The 27,583-nt window shown below is 38.1% G+C and overlaps 3 protein-coding genes across 5 annotated transcripts in view; 1 reads left to right on the top strand and 2 right to left on the bottom strand.

The window, feature by feature from the left end:
• Positions 1-2,377: 2,377 nt before the first annotated feature.
• On the top strand, positions 2,378-7,697 carry LOC121897434 (high choriolytic enzyme 1-like). The gene is made up of 9 exons (XM_042411930.1): positions 2,378-2,466; positions 3,197-3,200; positions 3,360-3,437; positions 4,481-4,636; positions 5,405-5,525; positions 5,852-6,030; positions 6,734-6,815; positions 7,310-7,434; positions 7,575-7,697. Coding segments are annotated over exons 1-9 (807 nt in total). The 5' UTR covers positions 2,378-2,406; the 3' UTR covers positions 7,577-7,697.
• A 1,349-nt stretch (positions 7,698-9,046) lies between these two features.
• Positions 9,047-12,596, bottom strand: fadd (Fas (tnfrsf6)-associated via death domain). Of its 2 annotated transcripts, XM_042411950.1 has the most exons (3): positions 12,454-12,596; positions 11,945-12,197; positions 9,047-9,685 (listed from the first exon to the last, which is right to left on the bottom strand). In XM_042411950.1, the coding sequence occupies exons 1-3, from the start codon at positions 12,493-12,495 to the stop codon at positions 9,408-9,410; spliced, it is 573 nt and encodes a 190-aa protein (XP_042267884.1). In that variant the 5' UTR covers positions 12,496-12,596; the 3' UTR covers positions 9,047-9,407. The 2 variants fall into 2 exon arrangements, with proteins under 2 accessions (XP_042267884.1, XP_042267874.1); XM_042411940.1 differs by having other exon boundaries at positions 11,945-12,571.
• A 2,786-nt stretch (positions 12,597-15,382) lies between these two features.
• Positions 15,383-27,583, bottom strand: part of ano1a (anoctamin 1, calcium activated chloride channel a) — a 67,263-nt gene continuing 55,062 nt past the window's right edge. For both annotated transcript variants that reach the window (XM_042411918.1, XM_042411910.1), the window contains exons 19-25: positions 26,909-27,009; positions 25,752-25,894; positions 22,081-22,233; positions 21,129-21,181; positions 20,751-20,935; positions 20,377-20,482; positions 15,383-18,956 (exon numbers count right to left, since the gene is read on the bottom strand). In XM_042411918.1, the coding sequence (XP_042267852.1) occupies positions 18,714-18,956; positions 20,377-20,482; positions 20,751-20,935; positions 21,129-21,181; positions 22,081-22,233; positions 25,752-25,894; positions 26,909-27,009 (984 nt within the window). In that variant the 3' untranslated portion in view covers positions 15,383-18,713. The remainder of the gene's footprint in view (positions 18,957-20,376; positions 20,483-20,750; positions 20,936-21,128; positions 21,182-22,080; positions 22,234-25,751; positions 25,895-26,908; positions 27,010-27,583) is intronic.

Consider the following 27,583-nt stretch of genomic DNA (forward strand, 5'->3'; position numbering starts at 1 on the left):
TTCCTGCTTGCATCTTACACCCTGCTATTATGTGCTGAACTGTCTCAGGAGCATCTTTGCACAGCCTGCACCTGGGGTCCTGTCTGGTGTGGTAGATCCCCGCCTCTATTGATCTTGTACTAAGTGCCTGTTCTTATGCTGCCCTGATCAGTGCTTCTGTGCTGTCTTTCAGTCCAGCCTTTCCAGCCACTGGTAGGATTTCTTGATATCAGCCACTTCTTCTATCTGTCGGTGGTACATGCTGTGTAGGGGCTTGTCCCTCCATGATGGTACCTCCTCCTCCTCTGCACCATCGGGTTTCTGCTGCCTAAGGTATTCACTTAGCAGTTCATCTTTGGGGGCCATTTTCCTGACCTTGGGACTGTATATATGTATGTATGTATGTATGTATGTATGTATGTATGTATGTGTGTGTGTATGTATGTATGTATGTATGTATGTATGTATGTATGTATGTATGTATGTATGTATGTATGTATGTATGTGTGTGTGTGTATGTATGTATGTATGTATGTATGTATATATATATAAGCTGTTGACAGAATAAACATTCCCTTTGCTGCATATTTGTATGTCTGGTCTTGTCAGGTCAGGGTGGGTGTTTTCCTGCAATGGGTGGATGGGTTTGCTGACAACAGCGTGTTGAATGTCCCACACTGATAAGAGCAGAGGAGTGGGTTTTTTTTTCTTGTGACAGATGTTTCAGATTCAGACTGTCAGCTCTCCAACATGCAAAAGGGGATACAGTGAAACTGCAGCTCAGATAACCAGACCAGTTGACAGGATTTCAGAAATGCTGAAGTCTGAATTCCCTCAGCACAACCCCAGCCCAGTCCCTTAAGAAACTTTGGACAAGTGACCAAAATAAGTCTGTACAATATATTAAATATTTTACCATTTTTATTTTTGTTACATACTGAGTGTAAATAAAACTCACGACACAAGCTTCACACTTCAGAGTTCTCTCCGCACTGCCAGCAACATAATTCTGCTGTAAAAAATACATATATTTCTTAAATACAAAGTACTGTGCAAAAGTTTTTACTTTTAGGTAAAGTTAGAATACTTTCAAAATAGAATAGTTTTTATTTATCAATTAATTTCATAGAAAGTTCAGTAAAAAGACGAGACCTAAATGAAATCAATATCTGGTGTGAGCACACTGCCGGTCAAGCATGTTGAGATCAGGGCTCTGTGGGGGCCAGACCATCTGCAGTTCTTGTGTGGTACTGCATGTACTGTACATCATGTGTAATTGTATAGTTTAAACTCCTCCACAGCAGGGCCGTAGCTGCCATTCAGGACACTGAAGATATGTCCTTGGTATATTTTTTGGGGGAATCTGGGCAGTTTGTCAACCTAGGAGGAGTAACTTTGACAAATTTAGAAAATAAGAACATGAGGTGATTTTTATGAGCTGATTCCATTATTTTAAAATTCAGTAATTTTAAATAAACATGTAAACAAAAATAATGTATGGCCAAAAGTATGTGGACTCTCCACATACTTAAGTATACTTTTGGTCTGGGCCCTCATGGTTAAGAGAAATGTTGATTCACATTTCTTATTGTTTTACCTTTTTATTTTTAAATTATACTTCCTCTTCTCCACATCACCAGTCATAACGGATATGGCTTATTAATATTATTAAAGAAACTCAGAACTTTCTTTTGTAGTTGCATTCAGAAAGGCAGTACTGTACACACCCACCGTCACACACCTGTGACAGATGCAATGTTTCACACAGGTTGCAAAGACTGTTTGAACACTGTTGTGTTCACGCGTTTTGATATAACATGTTGCGTATTAGCTCTTGTAGAACCTGGAGCGGTATAAAAGCTCTCATTGGGTGTCAGCAAGACACTCATTCTCTCTTCAGGCTTTCAGGTAAGGACCCACACTCCAGCTTTTATATACATGTGTCATTTACAGCCTCAGTCTGGCATGTTAGATTGACATGAGGTAACATTTTTTATGACGCCCATGCCTGTAATGCATTATAAACATATTTATATATGTTTTATATAACTCATAATGTGTTATAATCTGCTTAAAACACTGTATAATTATAGTTATAAGCACTCATAAATATTCATAATACTTTATAACAATAATCATAACATTATAAAGCATTTTATTATGACTTATAAGGTCAAGTATCATAATACTTCATAATTGCTGGTCACTCACTGACATTTGTTTTGCAAGGATCATAGTGTATTACAGTTTTCATAGTTGGAATACATTATAATCATTTTATAATGGATTATAATTACTATTATAATGCATTATAATGTATTATATATATTTCACTAATATAATGTTTTCCCGAAACTCACTCTGAAGACTAAAATGATTGAAATTTTGACTTCCCGTCTTCCTCCTCCTCTCAGGTCTGTTGTAGCCATGTTGGTTTTCTCTTGGTCTGTTGTGGCCCTGCTGCTGGTGTCCTCTTCCTGGGCTGAGGTAAAAAATACTAGAAACCACCACATCTCACCTATAGGACATGAGGCCTAGGTCAAACAGAAATGGAATATCATAAATGTAAATGTTAATGTGGAAAAATGGGGGACAAGGGAGGACAATTAAAATGAACTACTAGAGATAATCAGCCCATTAAATCTTAAATTGTTATTAAAACCCCAACCAAACCACTACTGTACCTATAGGCTGAAAATTAACCCTTTCATTTTCAATTAAATAAATAATTATTAAATAAATATTCACATGAATAAACTGAGTACACTTTACAAGTGAACCAACCAAAACTTTTGAAATAATTAATTAAACTCAACTTATTATAATAAAATGTCTTCCATTCTTATTTTCATTCTGTTTTATTAGTGTTGGTCACTGTTCATGACAGTGGTGTTATCACTAGTCATCGTCTCCTCACCTTTCATCCAATCACATACCTCCAGCCAGTCATGAGCAAGCAAACTACCAGATCTAACCAGTTAGCTCCTCTTAGCTAGAGCAATCACCAAGTTAAAGTAATTCTGAACTAACCAACTAGCTTACCAGGGTGACTCAAGCTACTTATCTAGCCAGCTAATTAGCTAGGCTGGGCTGTGAGCTTGGATTATTACTCAGCCTCAAAGTGAAAACCTGGTGTTAGCTGACTTGAATTAGGTCTTTGTGGATGTTTTGATGATGATGATTTTGCTCTTTTCCATGTCTCTCTGGATGAGTACAGGAAGGTAAGAAACCTGGTTTATTTCTTATTTCCTTTTCATAAGGAATATGTTATAATTGATGTCTGTGGAATTCCATTTGTAGTTGAAGTGATTCTGATGTCACTAGCATATCTGTTCAGAGTAATGATGTGCATACAATTTAATATACACTGTGTTGTGCAGACATTGCTTCCATTGAGGAGGACACATCCAGGGAGCTTTCTGTGAGTGAACTGCTGGAGAGAGCCAACAGAGACCGCTGTAAGTAGAGCTTCCCATAACTTAACTAAGTAGTTTTACTTGCCTATAGTTACCATTCTGCATTTTAAAAACATCACAGAATACAACTTTTTTTTTTTTGAGACTATGTAACTTTTGATAAGCAGTTGATACTGTGACAAACTCACAACGAGTGACAAATACAGGAAAATGTGAAATGCTAAAACATAGTGTAACAGTAGCACAGGAAGAATGATGAAGTCAACAAACTGATTGAGCAGTAGGCAGCAATGTCTATGTGTATTTCTACTAATGTATTGAATGAGCAAGGGTACGTTTGTTTGTTTGTAAGAGGAAGAATAAGCTATTTCCTTGTTCAAAATTTATATAGCCTCACTTTAAACATGACTGAACAGTTAAAGAGAAGACAAGTCTACCAGTATTTTTTATCCTACATTGAGCATATTTGGCTATCAACAGAAGAATGATTGTACTATCATTTGCCTCAATGCAATCTTTGTGTCCAGCATTGTTTTTCACTTTTCCACTATGAAGAAAAAGCAGGCATCTTCAAATCTACAAATGATAAGAGTCAGTATCTATGTATCTACTAAAGGAACGAATCCCTGTATGTATGTCCTTCATGGATCTCATGAACCATTCATTCAATCGACTCCACACTTGGTGGGTGTATGGCTAGGGAACAATGTCGAATTTGGTGCAATTTGGACATGTGATATGTTTAATATTAATAACCATTGAATAAACCAGTGATCAGCGAGCCGCTCCGCTCTGTGCAGGGGCTTCAGGGCGGAGCTTCAGGGCTCTGCTGACTGACTCCCACATGTCAAGGAGAGAGCAGAGACGAGGTGTGACACGAGTCAGAGAAAAGTGCTCTAAAAAGAGAAAAGTGGACGGTGAAAACAGAGCTTTTAATCAAGAATGGACATTCTTACCCCATGTCAAGACAAAAAGCGTAGCATTAGCAGTAGTTCAGCAGATCAGCAGCAGCGTGTGACTACACAGGAGGCGTTCAGGTAAATTTCTGAGCGTAGGTCACATCCAAACTTGTGTTGGACTTGCAGACCCTGACATTGATGAGCCCACCCTGATCGGAGGAGACATCGCTATCAAGTCTGAGGCAGACAGAAACGCTGACCCCTGCACCTCCCGCGGCTGCCTGTGGTTGAAGTGGTCTGATGGCAAAGTCTACATCCCTTACTACATCGCCAACCACTACTGTAAGCATTGATTGTTTTATTTAGATGGACAGATACATCCTGTTCACTACACAGACTAATGTCACATATCACTGCTTTTATAGTCACAACTAAATACAGATGGACTTGTATTTGTTTTTAATGCTTATTTTGAGAAACAATTTCCCTATATTTACATTTTTGCACATCCATCACTGCAACTATAATTTTCTACCATGAGTACATTTACTTTTTATATAGTGCATTTTCTTGTAATATAATACATACAATAGATTTTGAATGCAGGGCTTTAAGTTGACTCCACATTAGCAGATGAATGTGAAAACAGCCCTCTAGTGTCAAATTCTGCACAGTGAAACTCAAACACTCAAGCTTTAAACATCCAAGTAAAGTAACAATAAGCAAAACACATTTTTGAGTGGAGGGGGACTTTAAATTAAGAATTCAACACAGAAAAAAAATAAAACACAACTCGACTCTGCTACTGCACTTATTTCACCTCTTACTGTTACACTCACAACTGTCCCCTGTAAAACAACAGCAGGTAGGAACTAAAATGACCCTGAGTCAAGACATGAATCACCTAAATGTAAAAAGATATAAATGATAATGAAATGATTACTAATTGAGTAATAATAATGATACTTAAGTCTGCAACAGTACTATGTACTATCAGTTACACAACATGAATGAGCGAGGTAAACTTAAGTAATTCAAGTAAACTAAGATATAATATGTACATTAACTAAGGTTACAGATGTTCTCAACATCCCATATTTGTCCTGTCAGCCTCCCGAGAAAGGTCCATCATCATTCGTGGACTGGAGTCTTTCTCTGCAGTGTCCTGCATCCGTTTCAGACCCTACCAGGACGGCGATAGTGAGTGGCTGAGCATTGAGTCGAGGAGCGGGTAAGGCTCTGGCCGTATGGCTTTCTACACAACGGCAGGGTTTTAAACCATGCATGTTGGAGTTCTCCGAGTTGTTATTTGTAATTGTACACCCTCAACCAGCCTTGAGCCTCACTGGTACGCAGATAAAACCTCTGACGTAAATAAATACTTGAGAATAACAAAGAAATTCAGAATATTCATGTTTGAATAGAGATTTGAGAGAATGCAACATAATGACCTGCATACTTGTTACATTGTTGTGCTTTAAAAATCCTTGTAGAACAACACTTCATAATTCTACATGTATGATTTCTAAAATCTGCTTTACGTTTATGTGTTCACAGCTGCTACTCCTTTGTGGGTCGTCAGGGTGGTAGTCAGACCGTGTCTCTGAGCCGCCAGGGCTGTCTGTACCACAGCACCGTCCAGCACGAGCTGCTCCACGCCCTCGGCTTCAACCATGAACAGACTCGCTCCGACAGGGACAGCTACATCAGGGTGTACTGGGAGAACATCATCAATGGTTAGACTCACACACTCTCTCAGTTTCACCCTCTATTACATGACTTGTATTTGACATGACAAGTATTTCTAAAGTAAAGGCAGAAATAGCCTCACTGTTTGAAAAGAGAGAAAAAATAATCACTGTTTTCTGGCTGTTTCATTAAACAGAAGCCCAGTGAAAAAACATTTAAGAGGGAGCTCTGAAGCTATAGACTCAAACAGAAAACGTAAAGGGGTGGAGGCCTGGGTGGGACCGAGGCAGTTGACTGTAATAGGCTGAGACATAATATCTGCTTAACAGAGCAACGATTCTCAAAAGCCAGAGTATTTTCCCTCAGGTTGACCACAGTCAGTGGCTGTTAATAGAACTGCTTCTTCAAGGCTTCATCACTCAACCGTGTTTGTATAAAGAGCTGAATTTAACCATGTATGCAACCTACAGTCAGATCAACAGGCCTTCATTGTATCGTATAAGGTCATGAATGCAATGTGCGTGACAACATGAAAATAGGCATTTTTATATAATTATTTATTGATATTGAAAGTTCATTTTTTGCAGGCCAGATTTAACATTTGTCAAACGTGTGAAAAACTACTGGTGCTTTAGCTTAACGCATTAAGTTAATCTTTGTACAACTTTTTACAATCCTCTCACTCTGCATACTTAAATTTGAAAGTGTAAATGTATGATTTTACATGTACATTTTCTCTCATCTCTGCAGACATGAAGTACAACTTCAACACGATTAACACTCTGAACCAGGGGACTACTTATGACTACAACTCTGTCATGCAATATGAGAAGTATGGATAACTTCATGTTTGTGTCATCTACTATATTTGAAACATTTTCATTTATCTTTCACTTCCCCTGCAACTTCATACAGGTACTTGCTATCAGTGTCTGATAGCAATTAATATTGCATAAGATACGACTAGCAGCTTAGTTAGATTCAACGGTTGATTTCAGGTAATTCCACTGCCTGTACAAGACGTCCTTTATCACATGATAAGTGACTCTGGGGGAGCAACACGACTAATATGACTCCGCTTTTAATGGAATAGTTACGCAATTTGGGAATTACACTAATTCGCTTTCTTGCCAAGAGAGAGATGAGAAGATCAATACCATAGAGCGATTTCGATCTTCTCACCTATCTCTCAGCAAAAAAGTGGTTAAGCACAGTTCGTAGAACATCAAAATATTAAATAACAATTATCACATCACACTTGTCCCCTTTCAGGCAATTAAACCCAAACTCAACCTGCACTGAACTGCTGTTTCTATGATTCTCTAGGTACGCCTTCTCCAAGAACAACCGTCCCACTATGTTGCCCATTCCCAACAACAACGTGCCTTTTGGCCAGGCCACCCAGATGAGCAAGAATGACATTGATAGACTGAACAGGCTCTACAAGTGCTGTGAGTATACTATAAGCTGACCAGACTGAACACAAATACATTAAAGCACAGACACAACATTGTTTGAATATTCTATGAGTCCCACTAATGCAGTGTCTATCAAAAATGTTTCCTCCTAATGACATGCATTTCTTCTGCAGAAACTGCATGTCACCTTTGACCTGCCGCCCTGATGACATCACAGCTTGCTGATGAAGGAGATGAGGATGTGGGCCAGATTTAACTGATGGATTGTCCTGTAAAAATAAACATGCAAACTTTGACTTGCTGCTTTACTCTTCAATGAAATGGCAAAGAAAACAGACACATTATACAATCTGGTGATGTTACTGAGATAATGAATTTCAAATAACAGCCTTATGATATTTCTATGTCACATCAGAAATCATAACGGGCTTCAATCAGCTAATTTCCTTGTGTGATTATCGTTCCCACTCATGTTATTCTGAGTCAGAAAACAAAATAGTTTGACATTTTGAAAAATAAGCTATTACATTTTCTGGCTGGGAGTTTGATAAGATCAATATCACTCTCTTATCTGTCCTTTAAAGTCCCACTTCACTCAAAAATGTTTTTCTTCTTGTTCCTACAGTTGGATGTTTGAGCCTCACTGTGCAGAATGATGTCTGTGCAGAGTTTCAAACTAGGAAGCTGTTTTCACATTCATCTGCCGAAGCTTTCTCTGTGCTCACCAAAAATCTGATTTTAATGCATGTACCTTCAAGCATGATTTGTGACATCACAACTAGTTTGGATCCAATCGTGGTCCAGTATTCAAGTCTCCAGTACACATACACTAATAATGGACTTTGTGTCCAACTGTTAAACTTCTGGAATCTATGAATATTTGCATATTCATAGATTCTGGAGTTCTTAATGCGGGGGCAGTATATGTGATTTTAAGGATTTTAATGAGGTAATCATGTTAGACACAAATTATTATTCAAAGTAGAGCATTTTATATACATTGTAGAAAAGTCTGGAGGGGATCTTTAAAATATGAAGCTACAGCCAGGAGGCGATTAGCTTAGCTTAGCAAGAGGACTGGAACCGGGAAACAGCAAGCCTGGCTCTGTCCAACTGTTACAAAACCTGCCAACCAGCACTTCTAAAGCTCACTAATTAACACAACCATTCTTGGTTGTTTAATCCTTACAAACATTAGTGGGTGGACTTTCTTACCTTTTAAAAGAGCTAGACTAGCTGTTTTTTGGTTTCCAGTGCTAAGTTAAGCTAGCCAACTGCTGGCTGTAGCCTCATATTTAACAGATACAGTGCTATGGAATAAATGTATTTCCCAAAAAGTTCAACCATTTCTTTAAATATCTCATGATCTATAGAAACAAAGTCCAGTACAGGGATACTAATAAAAATCACTACCTCTGCTTTAAATATCATCTTCACAGGAGTTTTAAATGGTTGTACAGTATTGCACACTGAAGACTTTTTATTTTGGCAGCCAGGTCCTCTAACACTTTTTTTCCCTTGAAGTCTAAAAAAACAGTTCATAGTTTGACCTCCACCTTCTCTCACAAAAGCAGAAAGACTCGACTTGTCCTTCTAATAACACTGATGACATTAAATTGGAAAGTATGAATGAACATGGCACATGTAGATAAGATTTGTATTTTAATACAGTATAGTACAAAAACTGATTTCTTGGCCAACCTGTACAACAAATATCTCTCTGTAACAGGCAGAAGTGTTTGTTAGTGGTGTTGGATGCTGACATGTCAATACTAGCTAAAAGTCAAGGACAACTTGGATTGAAAAGAAACATCAGTTCAGCTCTTTATGAACACTTATCTTTCTAGTGCATATTTTATGATACACAGAAAGTTGAGGGTAAATCCCCAACAAAGCTGATTTTTCTTTTTTTGCAACATTTAATAAATCTATCAATAATATCCCTGATATTGCAGTTGATTTCTTTACTGTAAAGCTTTCATTTCTGTTCCAAAGCCTTATCTCCATCAAGATCCAGAATTTGCAAGTCTGTCCTCCAATTTATCAGCAGTGAGGTTGTGCTGACAACCCCTCAGGGCTTCAATCAGCTCCTTTGTCTGGGCCTGGGCTCCTCGACTCTTTCTCCACTCCTTCAGCAGCTCAATCACCGTCTCCTCCAGGTCTGTGGGATGCTTCAGGGAGATGGACTCCAGCTTCACTTCACTAAAACCCAGTTTGCGGCCCAGCTTACGCCAATTCCTCCCGAGATTCTCTGCAATCAACTGTGTGGCGATCTCCAGTTTGGCTGAAAAAAGAAGGGGAAAAATAGAGGGTTTAGAGAAAGAAATGTTTTGGGACAAAATTAACTTTGAAACAAAGAATTGTTAGGCAAAGCATAAAAAGCAACTATTCAAACACCCTCCCCAGGCAAATAGTGGCATTTAGCAGTCAACAGTGAAAAGTGGGAACAGGCCAAAGCTAATTTAGCTCATCCAACTTCCCCTCTGGAATTCCAAGTAGGTTTTTGCAGATGGTAGTCAGCTGTTCCAAGCAGATCAGAAAGCTACAAATCAACAGCTTAACATTAAACTGTAGCTAAACCATAGCAACAATACTGATGATCCATGCTACATTATCAGTTAACTCACTGGTTAAGGTAATCTAACCATTAGTTAAACTGACTACAAACACTAAAAACTGAAGCCTCTTTTGTCCTTTGCCCATGTTGGCTGCACATTTTACAAGACCTCCATAAGGCTTGTCCAGCTTCCCAGGCAACCTCCAATATTTGAAGCTACATTAATCAGTATAAAAGGGTTCATAAATCTTTCTACTGCCCTCCGATTGGCTGATCGACAACAACAAGAGACTACAGCTCCTGTGCCATTTGAGGAAACTGTGGTGGTATCATACTGACAAGAGTTGCACTAAGAAGAGAGAGCAGGCTAATCTAGGAGTGCCAGATGAACTCCTCTGTTAAAAGAAATGTTTTGTTCACTTTTCCACTCCCGGTGCCTCGCCTCTACAGGTTCATCTGTGGTGGGGCTACATAGTCTGCGTACGACACAGCTTTAGCTTTATTTGGCTAATGTCACTTCACTGTCTTAGGTGTGTTAGGCTATGTCGTTTTAGTTTGCAAAGCAAGTATTGCCCCCAACCCAACTGCAGCTCTCATACACAGAAGACCCAAAGATATTTAATGTACTACTATGTTAAGAGAAGAAAAAGCAGCAAATCTACATGACTTACTGAACAACACATACTGTGAAGTTCAGACAAAAAAAACTGTATCTAAGTTAAACTGACTGTCAGCTCAGCTAGCAGTGCTTCAGAATATTTCATCTCAAAAGATAATATGTTAGAATTCTGATAGATGATGTTTGTCCAGCTTTGTTGTCAGTCATGAGTATTGTTAAAAAATATCTACTGAGTGGACTGTATGGAGATGACAAGGAGAAAAGAAATAAGGGAAAGACTTTCACAGATTATGTTTGCATTGGCTGCTGACATTAAACGTATTAGAATGTAAATGCTATGCATGCATGTTTTCAGCTGAAGCAGTTCTGTTCCAGTTACACAATAAAGGCACCTGTAAATACTGAATCTTGTCAAGACATGGAAGAACAGCCACATAAGGAATTAACACTGCTATGGTGCAACTGGGCGTTCCCAGTGTATACAGCACATTCCATGGCAAGTTCACAGTGATATTGCGACATGGGCCTTTCACAGTAATCAGAGACACACTAGAGGCTGGATCTCTGCAGATTTACACATCAAACTATGACGTTTATTGAAAATAATGAACATACTGATATTAAGACTACATCTACCAGTCTACAGTGACTACATGTTGATACCAGGATATATGAAAGCATATACAAAAATATACAGCTGTCAGAGCAAACTACAAATTCAGTTGAAGAACAGATTTCTTTGACTGATTTTGCTCAGTGCATTGTCCACTTCCCTGAACTTAAAGGGACATTCCACCCACTTTATATGTCAAAGCCAAATTACATGTCATGATGAGTATGTGAAAACAGATATGATGTCATAGTCAGCTGATCTCAGCTTGGGCTCAGAGACAAGAAAATCCTAACAGAAAACTTGCATTACAGACAGAGTCTGAGGATCTGAGGGGCAAATGAAGACACCCTATTGCATTATGGGAAATGTAGAATCCAGTGTTTTTTTTTTATGTTGACCTATACTAGGGACTAAAAGTTAAGCTATCTCGGCCTCTGATGCCTAAAAACAATTCCAGCACATTATCATGATGAAGATCATATGATGGAACATTTTAGAGGTCACTGGGCAGCAGTAACAAAAATATCTCCATAACTTTATTCTCAATAATAATAATAATAATAATAATAATAATAATAATAATAATAATAATTATTATTATTATTATTGTTAGTAGTAGTATAGTTAGTAGTAGTAGTAGGGCCTAGTAGTAGTAGTATTAATAGTAGTATTATACTAGTAGCAGTAGTGGCCTGTCGTTTCCTTGAAACAGCAGCAGTTCCTTGAACACCTGCTCTGCGGGTTCATACTGTACCTCTCTCTGCTTCGTCCGGCTGATCGTCGGAATATTCAGACAGACTCTCAAAGCTGTTTAATTTCTCCGACAGATCGGGTCGTTTAATCCCGTCGAGGAGGTTGGACAGAAGCTTCGTGTTGTCGGCTGACAGTTTGCATCTCTCCCCCAGGACCTGAAACAGTCTGTGTCCGCTGTCGATCTTTTCCAGGTCTTTTTTTCCGATCACGTCTCGACACAGAAACTTCAGCTTGTCCAGCTCGTCCGGGGACAGCTGATTGGAAATATCCAGTAAGATTTTGTTAAACTGTGAAGAGCTCATGTCCCCGACAGAGACTGTACCTTCTCTGAAAGTTCTCGTTGTGTGAACGGTCTGAACTAGGAAATAATTCAGTTTTACTTTCACTTCCGTCTCTCTGTGTGGCTGTTAGTGCACAGGGTGCTTTTCATCTGGCTAATTTCTGCTTCCTCCAGTGTTCTTCCTCCAGATCTCACGAGTGAAACCTTTTTACGAAGCAAGTTCAACATACCTGGGATATCTTTTCGTTAGCTGGCTTCACTGAGCCTACCATTGGCCGTCCAGATAACCAGTGGTACGAAACTGGTTATCAACCAGCTCAGTCAACTCTGAGGTATCCAGCTACGAGCGCGTTCACGTGAAAGAGGCGGGGTTGTTAATTAGCAGTGACATCATCGGTGATACAAATACCTGCGGAAAACTTCTGTGAAAGTGAAATATAAACAATAGTCTGTAATCATACAACAGAATAAGAATATGGACAAACACTAGAAATGATTTCCAAATATTAAAAGTAGGCTGCGGCTTAAAGTACATGTAGGAATTATGATATATAACTTAAGTATAGAGGGAGTATTTTTTGCTATTTATTTAGAAACCATTCTGAATATGTCACATAAAAAAAGAAAGTTAAAAGTAATGCCAGACTGTTTCTGCTACCGAAGCAAAGAGTGGAAAAGCAGTTAATGACTGCTGAGTCTATCTGATTGTAATGTTGTATTTATAATCATGGGAGCTAATTAACAGTGTGTGTATTATTTTTCTTATAAAAGACAAGCTATTGTTTTTATTTCCAGTTATCATCACACAGTTGTCTGATGTTATTCTGAGCTGCAGTGATGGAATGAGAGTGTAAAATCATCCGCACTGTCAGCTGTCACTCTGGGGATAAAATCAACTTTGCACAATTAAAATGCAGCTAAAATCATCATCATGTGTTTAGTGTCGTAAATGACGTCTCTGTATGTTAGAAGCTCTGTTTTAAAACCAGAGTGGAAATAGAAAGCCTGGAACAATGAAATGTTTCTACTGACCTATAAAAATATATATTGCTCTTTTTTATTTGCTTTATTTTATTTATTTTATTTGTCACAATTGTAAACTCAAGACTTTTGTCCATTTCCATTTAATTTTTGAGATGGACATGAGAGAGGAGACACGGAGAGAGGAGGCTCCCGGAGGAGTTTAGAGCAACCACACATGTATCCTCTGCGGAAGTTTTTTTTTTTTTTTTTTTTTTTTACCGGATGGCAACATCCCTTTGATCAAATGTGTTTATTGATTGGTTATTGATTGGTCAGCTGATCTGACAGTCAAGCTGTTGTTGTAATACAGCAGATCAGGAAAACTACCTGTGGAACAGGAATAACGGCACCTACTTTTCATATTTATTCATAAAATAAAAATGACTGAGTCATGAATAAATCATAAACACTCTTGTAACTTTATTATTTTCTTCATGAGCCAAAAGACTTCTTCTTTCCTCGTCTCCGTTTCAGGAAAATATGACGTCACACAGCTGCAGTCTCCTATAAAATCTTCCTGAGCCTGAAAAACACATCAGACTTTCACAAACTAAATACGCAACATTTTATTTAAACATATTCTGCATGTTACAGCTGCTATAGATCTATAATCAAATGATAAAACATTTGAACAGTTATCGGGTGTTTTCCTTCCAGCTATCACTACATAGCAATTATTAAGTAACACTTTAAAGTCTTAAATAATTGTACATGAATTTTAAGTTTAAACTGTTAATTTACAAGTTCTGCATATTAATCGCAGACTTCTACAAATGTCTTACATCCTTGCTGGGAGCAGCTGAGACATGAGTGAGGAAAGCGAGGAGACATGTTAGCCAGATGAAAAGCACCCACAGCCTCTCTCTTTCTGCACACACGTTTCTGTGAAATTCCTGGAGAGCTGCTCATATTCCAGGTGTGGATCCAGGATAAAAAATATAGCATATAACTTTGTAACTTCACCTAAGCTTAAGCTCATGGAACTCCACTGCAAATTCACATTTCTCTGACAGATGTGGTCTGACACAGATGTGATAAACTCATTCTGATAGATGTTTTATGTCATGGTTTGATAGTAATTCAGTCAGTACAGTCTGGTTGAGTGTCTTGTTACCATCAGCTGCATTAGGTCTTAGCTGCAACGCATGAAGGGAAAGCAGTGCCAGGGCATGTACAGTATATTTGGGGAAGGCACCTTCACAGTGAACTTGCAAGTGAACTGCAACCTGTGAGAAAATGTATTTTACTGCAACATGATGTTAGTGGCCTGTACTGAACACTTATGCAATGATTACTACATCGTTTAAAAACTAAAAATATTAAATCTTTAAAATCTAAAAAATAACAAAAATGTGAGTAAGTCTAGCAGTGATACTTTTTATGGACGCCATGAGGAGATGTTTCAGCTGCAAATTAGACAGTACTCAAGAAAAAGTACTTTCAGAAACTGTTAATGCATTTGTTATAATGTAAGTACCTGGTCCAGGTGACGCCATTTCTAATTACAGTAAACTTGTTTGATGAGTAAAATCATTTCTGCAAAGGAACCTACTGTAACATACTGTATAAATGTAGTGTGAGCAAAAAGTTCAATATTTCCCTCTTAAATGTTGCAGACAGAAGTGTGAAGTTGCACGCAAAATGAAAATACTCAATTCCAGTATCTCAGAATTATACTTTTATTAATGTACTGGAATAACAGTACTTTTGTTACTTTTCAGCTCTGTTAGAATGAAAGTAGCCAGTGTGAGATAGATTAAAAAACAAACAAACATCAGTACAGTCAGTATAATGCAAATCTTTGTTTTTGAGCATTAAAGCAACATGATAAACCTGGTGCCTACGGGGTACCTGACAAGGTACAGTGCCATCTTGTGGCCTTATGGGGAATTGCGGCATTATATTACATTTGCTTTACACACTCTAGCACCGTCTACTGTATATATTATATAAGTGAATGTGGACATATGTCATTTCTTTAACATTATTTCCCCTTTCCAGCTCCATGGGAACATCAGCATTAAGTGGACAAATTACAATTTATGAATATCTGACCCCTGTGTATATTTCAATTAATTATAAATGTAATTACAAGAGAGTATTTGTTGTTTTTTTATATAAATGTCTCCACTCAAGGCAGGTCATCTTTAATTTATTTGCAGTTAGAGTTTAAACAAAAAAAGACTCAAAATATCAGAGACAGACAAGTTGGTTATACATGCATATACACTCACTCAATGTGCTTTGACATACATTATAATAGACATTTAGACATAGTCACAACTCGTAGTGTTTTATTGATGCTGTAAATACAACATGGCAACAGACGGCAGGACAGGCGACATCCCATGAAGGTCTCCACATGTGACATCAGGTTATCGGCAGCACTTAATCTATCACTGAATATCAACACTAACCCTACTTACATATACAGTATTAACAGCGTTAACATTTGGTAAAAATAACATGTGCAGTTATTGCTCAAAAGAGCAAGTCGTATCCCAAAAAGTACTGCCTTTTGTGATGTCTTTTTTTTGTATTAGAGGATGTTTTCCCAGGTACCTTCCAAGATACAGAGGAATAGGTCCATATCGATAGTTTCTAGTACATTAAATTATGAATTAAAATTAATAAAATAAGATACCACTGTCACTGTGAAAGTCTTGTAACTCTAGTAGATGGATCTGTGGTCCCCTGTGGGCTAATAAAACCCTTTCAACACATTAAATACACTAAATGCATTGTCATGACAACAGATATACAACATTTTGACCTAAAAGTGAATATATATCACTGAAAATTAAAAATTGAACAGTACATTCTATCAGTCTGGGTTGAGGGCTTACATTTGGGGTAGTTCTACACATCTACAGCAGGGCACAAGATTTCACACACACTGAGTGCAGACTGCACATTTCAGTCTACAGTACTGATATCCAGTCACCTCCATATGTTTTTGCAGTTTGATACACATAGATACATAAAGAAATATAATTCAGTCTTTGTGCTTGAATAGTTTTACTTGTAGCTTTATGAAAATGCCTAAGGATTTATAAGGTAAATATAAGGCAAGATAATAATATTGAAACTGTGCTGCCTTTTCAGGTACACTGTATCCCTTTGTATGAAAACTGTGCCAGTGAAGACAATCAGTCAACGGTTTGAACCCCTGCTGCAGCTGGGCGAAGACAAGGCAGGGAAAGTGAGTCAGTAACGCTGCCGCCTCACTCAACAACAGTCACTGTAGTGCTTATGAGTAAGACACTGGCATTGCTTTCCTGCAACGTAAAGAAGTTGCAAATCCCAACCTTTGCAAAAACAAGTCCCATTAAATTAAAATCCCAAATGGATAGGCAAGATTCCTCAATCCCATTTGTTCCAAGATGCAGTTTTCGGATGTCATATGAGCACGATGGCACACACTGTTAATGCTATACACACGTACCACTGCACGTGACTTTAAACATGACTACATTCACTTCCATTTTCAATACAAAGCCTTAAATCTGTCAGCGGTAAATGATTAAACATACATTTGAAATGGACATTTTAATTTCATTTACAGTTGCAAACTCTCTACGCTAACTACCAAAGATCATTATGAGCTGCTGCATGTGGAACAGGAACCTCCAATAAATGAAGCTGAGCAGCTTCTATGCACAGGTTTGTATGGCTTTTATGATCTTTATCAGTGAAACGAAAACAACCAGTCATCTCTTGGGCTATTTAAAGCTGTACTTTGACAGGTGACATTAGTAACCTGCACTCTGCCTCAGGTGGATGAGAGAGGAAAAACACTAAATGTTGGTGAGTCCAGATTCCTGTGAATGTAGAGCTTGGTTGCAGTTATTTCAAGCTGCACTAAGCATTTTTTATATTAACAGTGGATCAAATGACTATGTGCAGTGTCAAAGGTGTTGCTGGTAGTGATGAACCCACGGAGGATTTTCACCCTCTAGTTCCTCTCAGCTCTACTGAGCATTTTAGTTTGTTGTTTTGTTTTTTGGCGCAAACTCATAATTGACCTTGTTTCCTGCAGAAGCAGGAGGCTGGTTTCAGCTGATCAGCCCAGATGAACACACTGTATGCCACCTGCACAATACAAAATGGCAGACAAAGTTAGACATTAGTTTGTGTCAAGTCCAAAATCTAGCAGCTGAAAAGCCACATATTTTTTTCTGCTCATTAGCTGTCTTAGCTGAAAAGCCAGAAACATGACACCAAATGAATGTTAACGTTACTGTGTGTTGAATGTGTAAATAATCATTTGCTAAAATGTATTATAACTGTATAGGGAGATAATGTGTCAGATGCTGTATTATCAGCTTCTGCTGCCCCCAGGTAGCCAAAGAAAATTACATAATGCATTTTAAGTAACACTTCTGGAATTATTTTCAATTCACAACTTCATGTGTAGAAAACATTGCTCTCTATACCCAATACCAGAGGAGGTTAATAAGAGTAAATAAGACTTACAGTAAGTATGTACAGCATCTCAAGAAGGTGAGATGGAGCACTCCTATGTAATCATGACATCACTTTGTGTTTATAGCATAACTCTTGCCAATTGCAGCGTTAAGACTTCCAGTTCATTGGAATGAATAATAATGTGACTTGTGCTTCCAGGAATAATGCCACTGAGCACTGTTAGGCTGTTTGTTCGTACTCAGAAAGTAAAAAAAAAGTGAGCAATATGGTGCTTCTACAAGAGAATAGTACAAATCAACAAGCTGCTTTATGCAGACAGTTGTCCAAAACTTGCGATCCATGCCAACAAGCAAAGCACATGTGCCTTACCATAATGCATATTCAAAAATGTACATTTGTAAGTTCCTGCATTTGTATATAATTGTGCAAAAAAAGGGCCTATCTGAGCTTTACACTAGCAAGACAGAGTAGAAGATCTTCTTTTGCCTTGCATCTTACTGAGGAAAGGAGGAAATTCTGCTCAGCAGGACCATTTGGACGGATTGCTGGAGGCTGTCTTCTGTACAAAAGCTGCGTTCATGTCCCGTGGGAGAGATGAGCTCGCTCCTTGAGAACGTGATTCACATTAGATTCCAGGTGGGTTTTGGCTCTGTTTTCTCTCCCAAATTCCTGCCAAGTAAATGAAGCTAATGGCTTGTTCCTTTCAAATACATCCAACTTATAATGTTTTGTGATCACAAAACCTATGGCATTTTATTGTCTAACTAGTTGCTGGATTTTTGGTTAATGGTTGACACTGTAACACCGCAACATGGGAAAAGTGTTGAAAAGAGGTTTCTAAGGTGAAGGGATTCTAATGTGAACACGTCCAAGTCGCAGGTTGTAAATACCAGGTGATTCCTGCAGATATTCCCAAATAATGTGAATGCAGTAAAAGCTTTGCTGTTTAATGGATAACTTAACCTTTACCAGCTGGCTGCAAGCAGTTAGTTCGTTTACAGGTTGTGTATTTGTTTTCCCGTCATTGGTAGCTGGCAGTTCAACAGCAGTTTGCATGTGACACTGGCCGTGAGCGGGGCTGTGCGGGGCTGTGGTTGGCGGATGAGGGGGAAGTGTAGTTGTCCTGGTTGTGGTTGTCCCGTGCTGCGAGCCTCTTGCCCTGCTCCTCCTTCATGAAGAGCTCCACCATGAGGATCTTCTCCTTGTGGATCTGGAGGCTGATGTCCTTGGGGATGTCTGGGATCAGCCAGTCCACAAAGTCACTCATGAGCATCACCACATTCTGAGCAGGACGAAGGAAGAGAGAGCACATTAATACACCTCTACGACACTATCATCGCATAGGCAGAGAAAATGATTGTTTAAATTAAACTTCTATAGTAAAAGAACCAGAGAACCACACTTAAGGAATAGTTCAACCTTTTTGTAAAAAAAACACTTTATGCTTTCTTGCCTAGAGATCGATGAGAAGATTGATACCAGTCTCATGTCTGTGATGACTACAGAGTGAAAGCTGGGAGGTTACTATCTAAGCTAGCTGGCTCTGTCTAAAATTCAAAAACAGACCTAGCAACACCTCTAAAGCTTATTAATTAATACTGACTCAGTAATAAGTAGTAGTCAGTAGCACATCAGATCTATTTGTAGTTTGCTAACATTAGCTAATATTAGCTACTGGTTATACCAGACCAACTAAGGCTATAATAGTAGTGTACTGAATTGAACAATAGGGTATTATATCACTTATGAATTGTGTTATTTCTTCAAAAGTTAATAGCACCCCGTTAAACGAAAAAGCATAGGAAAGCAGTTAGCTATGCAGTCCAGTGTTTTTGCTGCTAACCTACAGTAACAATGTAATAATGAATTATCTTAAATCAATTTTTCTTTTTCCCCAGTTAACACTAGCTATCTGGGTAAGATGAGCTTCCAAAATACTGCAAATAAGTAATGAGTCAATAAAAAAAAATAAGACATTGCATCCCTCATATATTTTACTTTGACTAGGGTTCTTTGATTTTTTTTTTTTTTTTCCTTTTTTCTTTTAATGATTATCAGTATTAGAGGCCTCTTCCTGTCAGGAAATGTAATAGATTAAAAGCTATGAATGATTAAAATAAAACTACTGATAATTAATAAATATTAATAATTATTATTGAAATTATTATTGATAAAAATAATAATACAATTGATAATAATAATACAATTGACAATACATTTGATGTATTGTACCAGAGTTAGCTTATAGCTAATTTTCAGCTGCAGTCGTTTGGCAGGTCACAATTTACCGAATGATTTATTTTCCTGGTGGGAATGGGCTTCCATATACAGGCTTTACACAATTGAGCATTTGTATGAGTAAAACTGTAATCTATAAAGTAAAGATAGTAAATATTCTGTGTCCTGTTTTACAGACAAAGAGCTGATGGTGAAAAATATACACCAGTAAAAAATAATTCATGTGGGTTAGTGATAGTTGTACCCATGACGTGGAGATTTCATTTTAGGGTAATAATATTTTGCCGTCTTGTTTGGAGAATTGATTATATTTTCACTCAATTAATTACCCTATATTTCACTCAGAGGCCATAAATTGATTAAATGACTTGGCTGCATGTTTGTTTCTTTGCCTACATACAATATGAATGACAAAAGTGAGTGAACATTATCTAATTGAGCAATATATGTGTGTTGTTGCGAACCTGAAAGACAACAACGAAGGCGAGGCGGGCTGCCAGAACAGCCCAAAACTCCTTGGAGAGTTCATATGGTGTGCTGGACCAGGGAGGCTCTCTGTAGTCTTTATACCTGAAAATATGATTATTTTCAAAACATATTTAAAAAGGTTTCATTTGATGCTTCACAATTTGTCAGATGTCCATATTATATTCCCCATAAAAATCAGATCATCACGTTAGCAAATGCAATAGGGGTCTATGAGAGATAATAAATAATTTATTGGGGGATATTGGCAAAAAAAGGTCAATTTTAAATGGACAGAATATTGTCCCGATAGAATAATAATCTTAGTCCATTTCCCAAATCAAGTCCACCCAGCTGTAAATTGACATCTTACCTGCATATTTCTACCTTGTAGCCCAGGTGCATTGGCTGGAGAGGGTCTGTGCCTGGCTGAAAGTCACTGACATTGAAGTAAGACAGAGTGTGATTGACGAAGCCGTGCATGGTGCCGTCAGGGCTGTACATGTACTGGTAGACGAGCCGTGGGATGAAGTCGGAGGTGAAGGAAATGACAAAGGCCTGAGGACAGAAATTGAATGATTAGGTAAAACTGTATCTCCTTCTTGTTTTCTTGATTTACAGATGAAAAGAACTCCATAAGCTGATGCTGACTAAACCGTCATTTCCCAGCTCTGTTTTGAAGCATTATTTGTTTCAGATCAGCTTCAGCATGTTTTGCAAGCACATCTGTGGAGTGACTGTAAAGACTTACATTAACGATGACTGCTACCTTGCTGAGGCCTCTTAAGAGGTTGTACCAGATACCTGCAAAAAGAGAGACGATCCTTCATTATAATCAAATCATCGGCTTCAACATGCTGATAAAGTATGGGGTCAGTAAGGACCAGCCACCACTAGATGGCACAAACACTCTGAGGATCAGAGGCAGACAGACAATGGTATGTTTTGTTTTAGGAATGTTACAGGTAGGTTGTTATGAATGTGAGATGCATGTTAAATGAAAGGTAAGTAAAGGACTTAAAAAAGTGTACTGGTTTACACCTGTAAATGCCCTATATCTGGTACATTTACAGATGCTTTGATGTTCAAGAATCACTACCTTTGCAATTATTAAATTATCATATCATAATGACATCCCAGTATGTTAAGGGTCATGTTATTATTATTATTACATTAGCTTCTATCATTATCTTATCATAGATTACTCGTTCTAATATGATATCAGTTTTGGCCAGTAGATGGCAGTAATGGTTATGTAATATCATTAACTGCATCGCTGTAATTGTTTCGTATGAGTAAGTTACATCCCTCTGACAGCGGGGCCGAGCACCGATTACACGGTTCAGTATTTTGTGTTTTTGATAGCAACAGCTACAAGCCCTGTATTCATGCTTCAACACTGTTCTGTGCTGTAATTGATGTTCATATTAAAATCATCTGGCACCTAAGTCGCCAGTGTCACCAGTGTGTGTAACACCTTCAGTGTGTCATCACAAATTTGGAACACCTTCCAAATTTGTGATGACATCAACGTTTTCAACTTGAATTGAGAATTGGAGTTTGTTTTGTGTAAGGTAGTGTAATTTGTATTATTGAATCCCCACTAATGAGAGCGATGAAGCTGAAAACATTCAGAGGAATAAGCAGCACATTGGAGAAAACTGTTTCTCAGTTTATTTTGGGCGGGGGTGGTGGACACCTACCAATGTCTTTGGCTTTGACTGCAATCGGCCTGCGCAGCTCCATAACAAACTTCTTAGCATCCAGGCGAATCTCTATGATGTTATTCAGAAGAGCGAATAGTGGAGCCAGAGGGAAGGAGGCCACGAAAAGAGTCACCATCCCAAACTGGATGACTGAAGAAAGAGAAGACAGGCGTAATGAGCGGTTGTGAAAGTTACTGAATAAGCACATTATCTTTTAAACAACTGGACAGACAGTTGTGTAACACTTGACTGTCAACCACCTATTTTGAGTGAAATAAAATCTGATGCTATCACTCAACACGGCACATGACACATAAAATGGTACAATTGATATACATTTTAAAAACAGACATATTGACATTGTGCAGTAAACCTGCAGATAGCTGATGATAGATAGTTAGTTATAGTGCAATCAAATACGTAAAAGAAGGCCAAAATCAACACAAGGTCTAACATTCTGTTTGCTCTAAAGCCCCTTTATCACTGCTCACTGTAAAAGTCAGTAAAACAAACACAACAGTAGTAAGTTATTCAATACTATTCTACTTCTACCTTGAGGAAATATCAGAGTGGTGCCAAAAATATGCCTAAATGCTCCACTGCCTTCCTGATCTCACACTCTAATCCACTGTTTACTACTACATGCATTTAAAATAATCAAACCTGCAAAACTGCTTCATTTCTGTTTGTCTGTGTACATGTTCAGCTGAGTACCCCTGGAGCTCTATAGATTTTCTGTTGGATAATATGGATGGAATCGCTAGAGCACTACAAAAGAGATTTGCAGTACAGAGCTGCACCACAGGCAGAACTTTCAGTTGATTTAAAGCTACATTCATTTATTTTTTGGCCACTTAGGGGCAGTATAGTTGCTAGGTCCCAGACATCTGAATTGCTGCCCACATCTCAGATTTCTTCAGTGATTCAAACGGGTCTGGTGTCAGGCTCACTGATGGATGTTTCCACTGGTTGGAAAAATAGTTGATCAATCAGTTGTTAGTTGGTGTGATTAAGAATGGAGATGATATCTTCTGACATAGCTAGCTACATAGTTACATCCATGAATGATAGCGACAGAAAAATGTTGTTAAGTGTAGAGCAGCTGTTGTAAGTCAACTAACACAAATAACTCTTAAAAAAACAGATTTATTTAATTTATGTGGAAAACAGTTAACTGTTCCTAGCAATCACTACCACAACTTCTATGCTGACTGAAAATGACTCTGGGATGAATACGCCACTAGGGCAAAACAACAAGAAATCAGCTGAACATGAAGCCTGAATGAATGAAGTGAAGTTAATTATCAGATTAACAGTAGAGTCAGCTGAAAAGTGACTTATTATCACCTTTAAAAGCAAGTGTGTTGGCAATAATTACCCATTTACACAGCTAGCAGACATGGAGCTATTTGGAGCCATGTTTTTGGTCACCTGATAACTTATTTGGTGCTAGGCAGTTAGTGTGCAGTGGGTTCATCCAGTTTTTTTCCGGCTGTGTGCTGCTACTGGAAATTATGTTGATGAGAACAGAATTTGTGAGCCAGAAAACCAAAATAATGAGCAAAAATAGGCTAAAAAGCTCAATAGAGCGAAAGAGGAACTGCACAGTTGGATTATAATTCTCTGTAGGTTTGTCACTAAGGATCCCTTTCACATTACACACAGTCATTTGATCCATTGTAAATATAAAAATTGACTAGTGTCGCTTTAAAGTGGTTATTCATGACATTTTCAACTACTGCACATACAAAAAAAATGCAATAGTGATTCAATCAATACTCAATTAAACAGAGGTGAAATGATCGATATGCTACTTTATATCAGACAGACTCTGCAGTGTAACCCACACTGATGCTCCTTATTTGCTTCACTGTCAGCTACTGTATGTTGCACTTTGCACCAAATAGTTTGTCAGATCTGACTCACCGCTGTTCACAGTTATGACAATCAATGCTGAGCCATTTGTGAAGTGATTGGTTTTGTGGCTCTGTTTAGAAAAGAGGGTGGAGGCAGGTTTTGTCATCATCGGACTTGTCATTCATCTCTGGTGCTGTCCTTCTTCACATGTTCAAATGTTATTTGCAGTGAAACACAATGTAAATTGTGAAAGACTGCAATCATTTTTTTGCTAAGACATTGTATCACAAAGACATGCTTAAAAGATAAGGCTGGGAATTTTCTATATTTTTCTTATTGTCAACAAATCTCATGTGCAGAGCCAAACCATCCTACTTTCAAGTATTGTGTGTGTATCTAAAGTCTGATAAAGCCATAGTTATCCAAAAACTATTAAAAACTTATTAGTGTTCCAACGTGGTTCCTTTTGCAGAGCATCACTATCTTGTTGTGCTGCATAACATGTACTACAATATACATATTTCCAAAAACTTCAGTACAAAGTCAAGAGATTGTGATATGTGGCAAAACAAGCTAGTGCAGCTCTGTAAATGGAACCGTGTTTCTGTGCACGTGCAGTGGCAAGTTACTATCTTATCACTGTTTTTACTCTTTGGAGCCATTTCTAAACAAACTACTGTAGCAACTAGTCTACAACACAAAGGAATAAAATATATCAGACTTTGGATACACACACAATACTTGTTAGTAGGATGAATTTATTGTTGGTATTGGTCTTTTCACCAGCCTTATCCTTTAACTCAAGGTTCACTGACTGGCCAGCACAGAGACATTACGTGCTACCAGACACAGTTAAAAATGTTCAATACCCAAATGGAATGCAGTTACTGCAGCAACCTTAAATATTGACGCAAAAGAGTAAGAGTGTTGAACTTGATGCAGCTTTAATTTTCTCAGTGGTATTGGGATGTTTGCTAAGATGATAAGCCTCAGCCAGTATTTATCATATAGATCTCTTCCCCTCTAGTGGGATGAATGGATCAACTGCTTATTAATGTAGATCCTTAAGGAGCAATTATATGGTTGCAACAATCATGAGCTTTCACCAGCCACATTAAAACAAGGACGCTTTAATCTACTTATCTTCATTAAACACACACACACACACACACACACACACATGCATGCATATAAATCTCTGCTGTGCGTGAAGCATGGTCTGGCCAAGGTTTCCACATCACTGACTGACACTGCGTGTTATGAAATTGGATTTTTTGTTAACTTAAAGGTCAACACAGCGTACTTCAACATGGAGATTAGTTTGTGTGCTATAGCAGTTGTTTTTTATCAGACAAATATGTTTGCTAGTTTATTCTATGAAGCCAACAAATTGTGCTGACACGAGCTGGCATTTACAATGTCAAGCAACGGTCAGACATGAAGCAAGAGCAGAGAAACAGGCATGACTGAATGTGTTTGTTGATACATAGAAGCTGTGTATTAAGATTATGATTTCAAAGTGGTTACAGCTATTATGCTTGTTAGTTTTGACCTTAACATGACATGATGTGCAAAGGTTATAGTGTTAAAAGGGCTGATGTTAACAGAGAGCACATGCATCTCTCCAGCATCATCTTTGAATCAGAGTAGTTGATTCTAATAGAAGAGATAAATATGAGAATTGCTGCTTGTTTATTCTATTAGCAAACACCTGGCACATTAAACAAATGTGTCAGCTATAAGAATGAGGAGGAAGCTCAGAATTAGGACTTTAGGATTAGACTGCAGATGACTATTAGCAGATGACTCACTCATTTCCATGTACTCAGGGCTGAGGCCAACAAAGGGACCCAGGATGTGGTCTTTTTCATGCCGATGCATTGTTTTGTTCAGCTCCTCTTCTTGCTTTGAGTCCAAGTCCGACTTCCTCTTTCGGAGCAGTTTCTTCAGCTTCCTGTACAAACAACAACAAATAACCACAGAAGTAAAATAGTTTCTCTTTTTACTGCTCTTGGGGCATTTTGGGTCTTTTTTCAATATTAAATATACAGTACATTTTCAATAATTGTACTTTTACAGAAGTTTAAAGGGAAAACTCCTGATCGTCCCCAGAATAATCCATTAGATAATTTGTCATTGCACTGCAGCTTTTGGGGTTTCCTTAGAATACAGTATGAGGACAATGAAAGTCAGCATTTCAATTGATTAATGTAAAAATCATGTTTATTTGGAAAGCTTCAGGAGGTTTGCGCAGCTTGTCCCAATATATCTTGTTTTTACGAATTCTTGTTTTCCTGAATCCCTACAATGGAGGAGGTCTGGCCAGTACAAAGTTAGCATGACCCATAAGGTCACAGTTGCCACATTTGTGAGAAAGACCTTTAAATATGGAGCTGGAGCCAAGCGGCAATTGGCTTAGCTTAGTATAAAGACTGAAAGCAGCAAGAAATAGCTAGCCTAGCTATAACAAACGACGCAGTAACTTTCCAGAGATGCTGCACAGAAGTAGAAGGATGGACAGATGTTGAAAGTGAGCAGGTATATTTTCTAATTTTGGATCACATTGATGCTGCTTGGGTCATGTTCTGCAGTAATTGGTTAATATCAAACAAGATGACAGACTTGGATATTACTGCATGTCTACAGTGTTATAACTTTTTACTGTCCAGTGCACTGCAAGGATGAGAGGACAGAGACAGAGAAAATTGCAGGCTGAAAGAGTTCAGCAAGGTGTCGTCTAGTTCCCAGGTGAAGAGAATCTGAAAACCAGACAGGCCTTCAAATGATTCCTCTCAGATGCAAGTACAACTGAGTGGGTGTGCATAATTTGTTCTATGCCTTGCTGAACCCACGTATTATGATCTATGCTGAAAGCTTTTGTAGTTACTGTATGCGGCTTGTTCTGTGTGTTGGAGTCATGGGAAGTTTACGTTTTGAGCATGCTGCATGGTGTATGCTCTGCACTCACGGTATGCCAATCTCGAACAAGTTGTTCTGGATGAGCTGCTTGCCGAGCATGGTGATACACAACTGGATACATAACTCCATGAGGCAGCCTGCATGGGCACACTGGAGAGAAAGAAATTGATGAAGTGTCAGAAAGTGACAGGAAATCAAATAGAGGCAGGGGGACATAGAGGGAGGATGATACTTTAAAGAGTTCACAGTGAAGAGTGAAGTTAAAATAAGTGCAGAAGTAGACCAAAACCAGTTCATACTGGGGGTACAAAGGCAGAAGCTAAATGTTTATGGAAGTTCAGGGTTGCCAATAATAAAATTTAAAACATGTAAACATTTAATTATTTTAAGATTTCACATGCCATTAGTGTATACAGGATGTACTACAAAACTCATAAACTATTTTAATGTGTTCTCAAAATTTGAAAGTCATGTTTGAAAATGCATAATTATAATCAAGTTTAAAGTTAGTTAACTGAAAGTTAACTGAAAAACAGTCAGTGAGGAGCACACTATTTTTTAGACTGTAAGCTAATCTGATCGGTTTTTCAAATCTGACATTTAGGAGTCAGCACTGTTATCTGAGATAATCAGGGTGTATCCGTGTGTGATGTCATCATAACTAAGGTGTCCATGCTAACTGGTGGAAGGTTTTTCCAAAATGGAACAAAAGAGGAAACCACAG

This window comes from Thunnus maccoyii, chromosome 1 (genome assembly GCF_910596095.1).
Source record: "Thunnus maccoyii chromosome 1, fThuMac1.1, whole genome shotgun sequence".
NCBI classification, from domain to species: Eukaryota; Metazoa; Chordata; class Actinopteri; order Scombriformes; family Scombridae; genus Thunnus; species Thunnus maccoyii.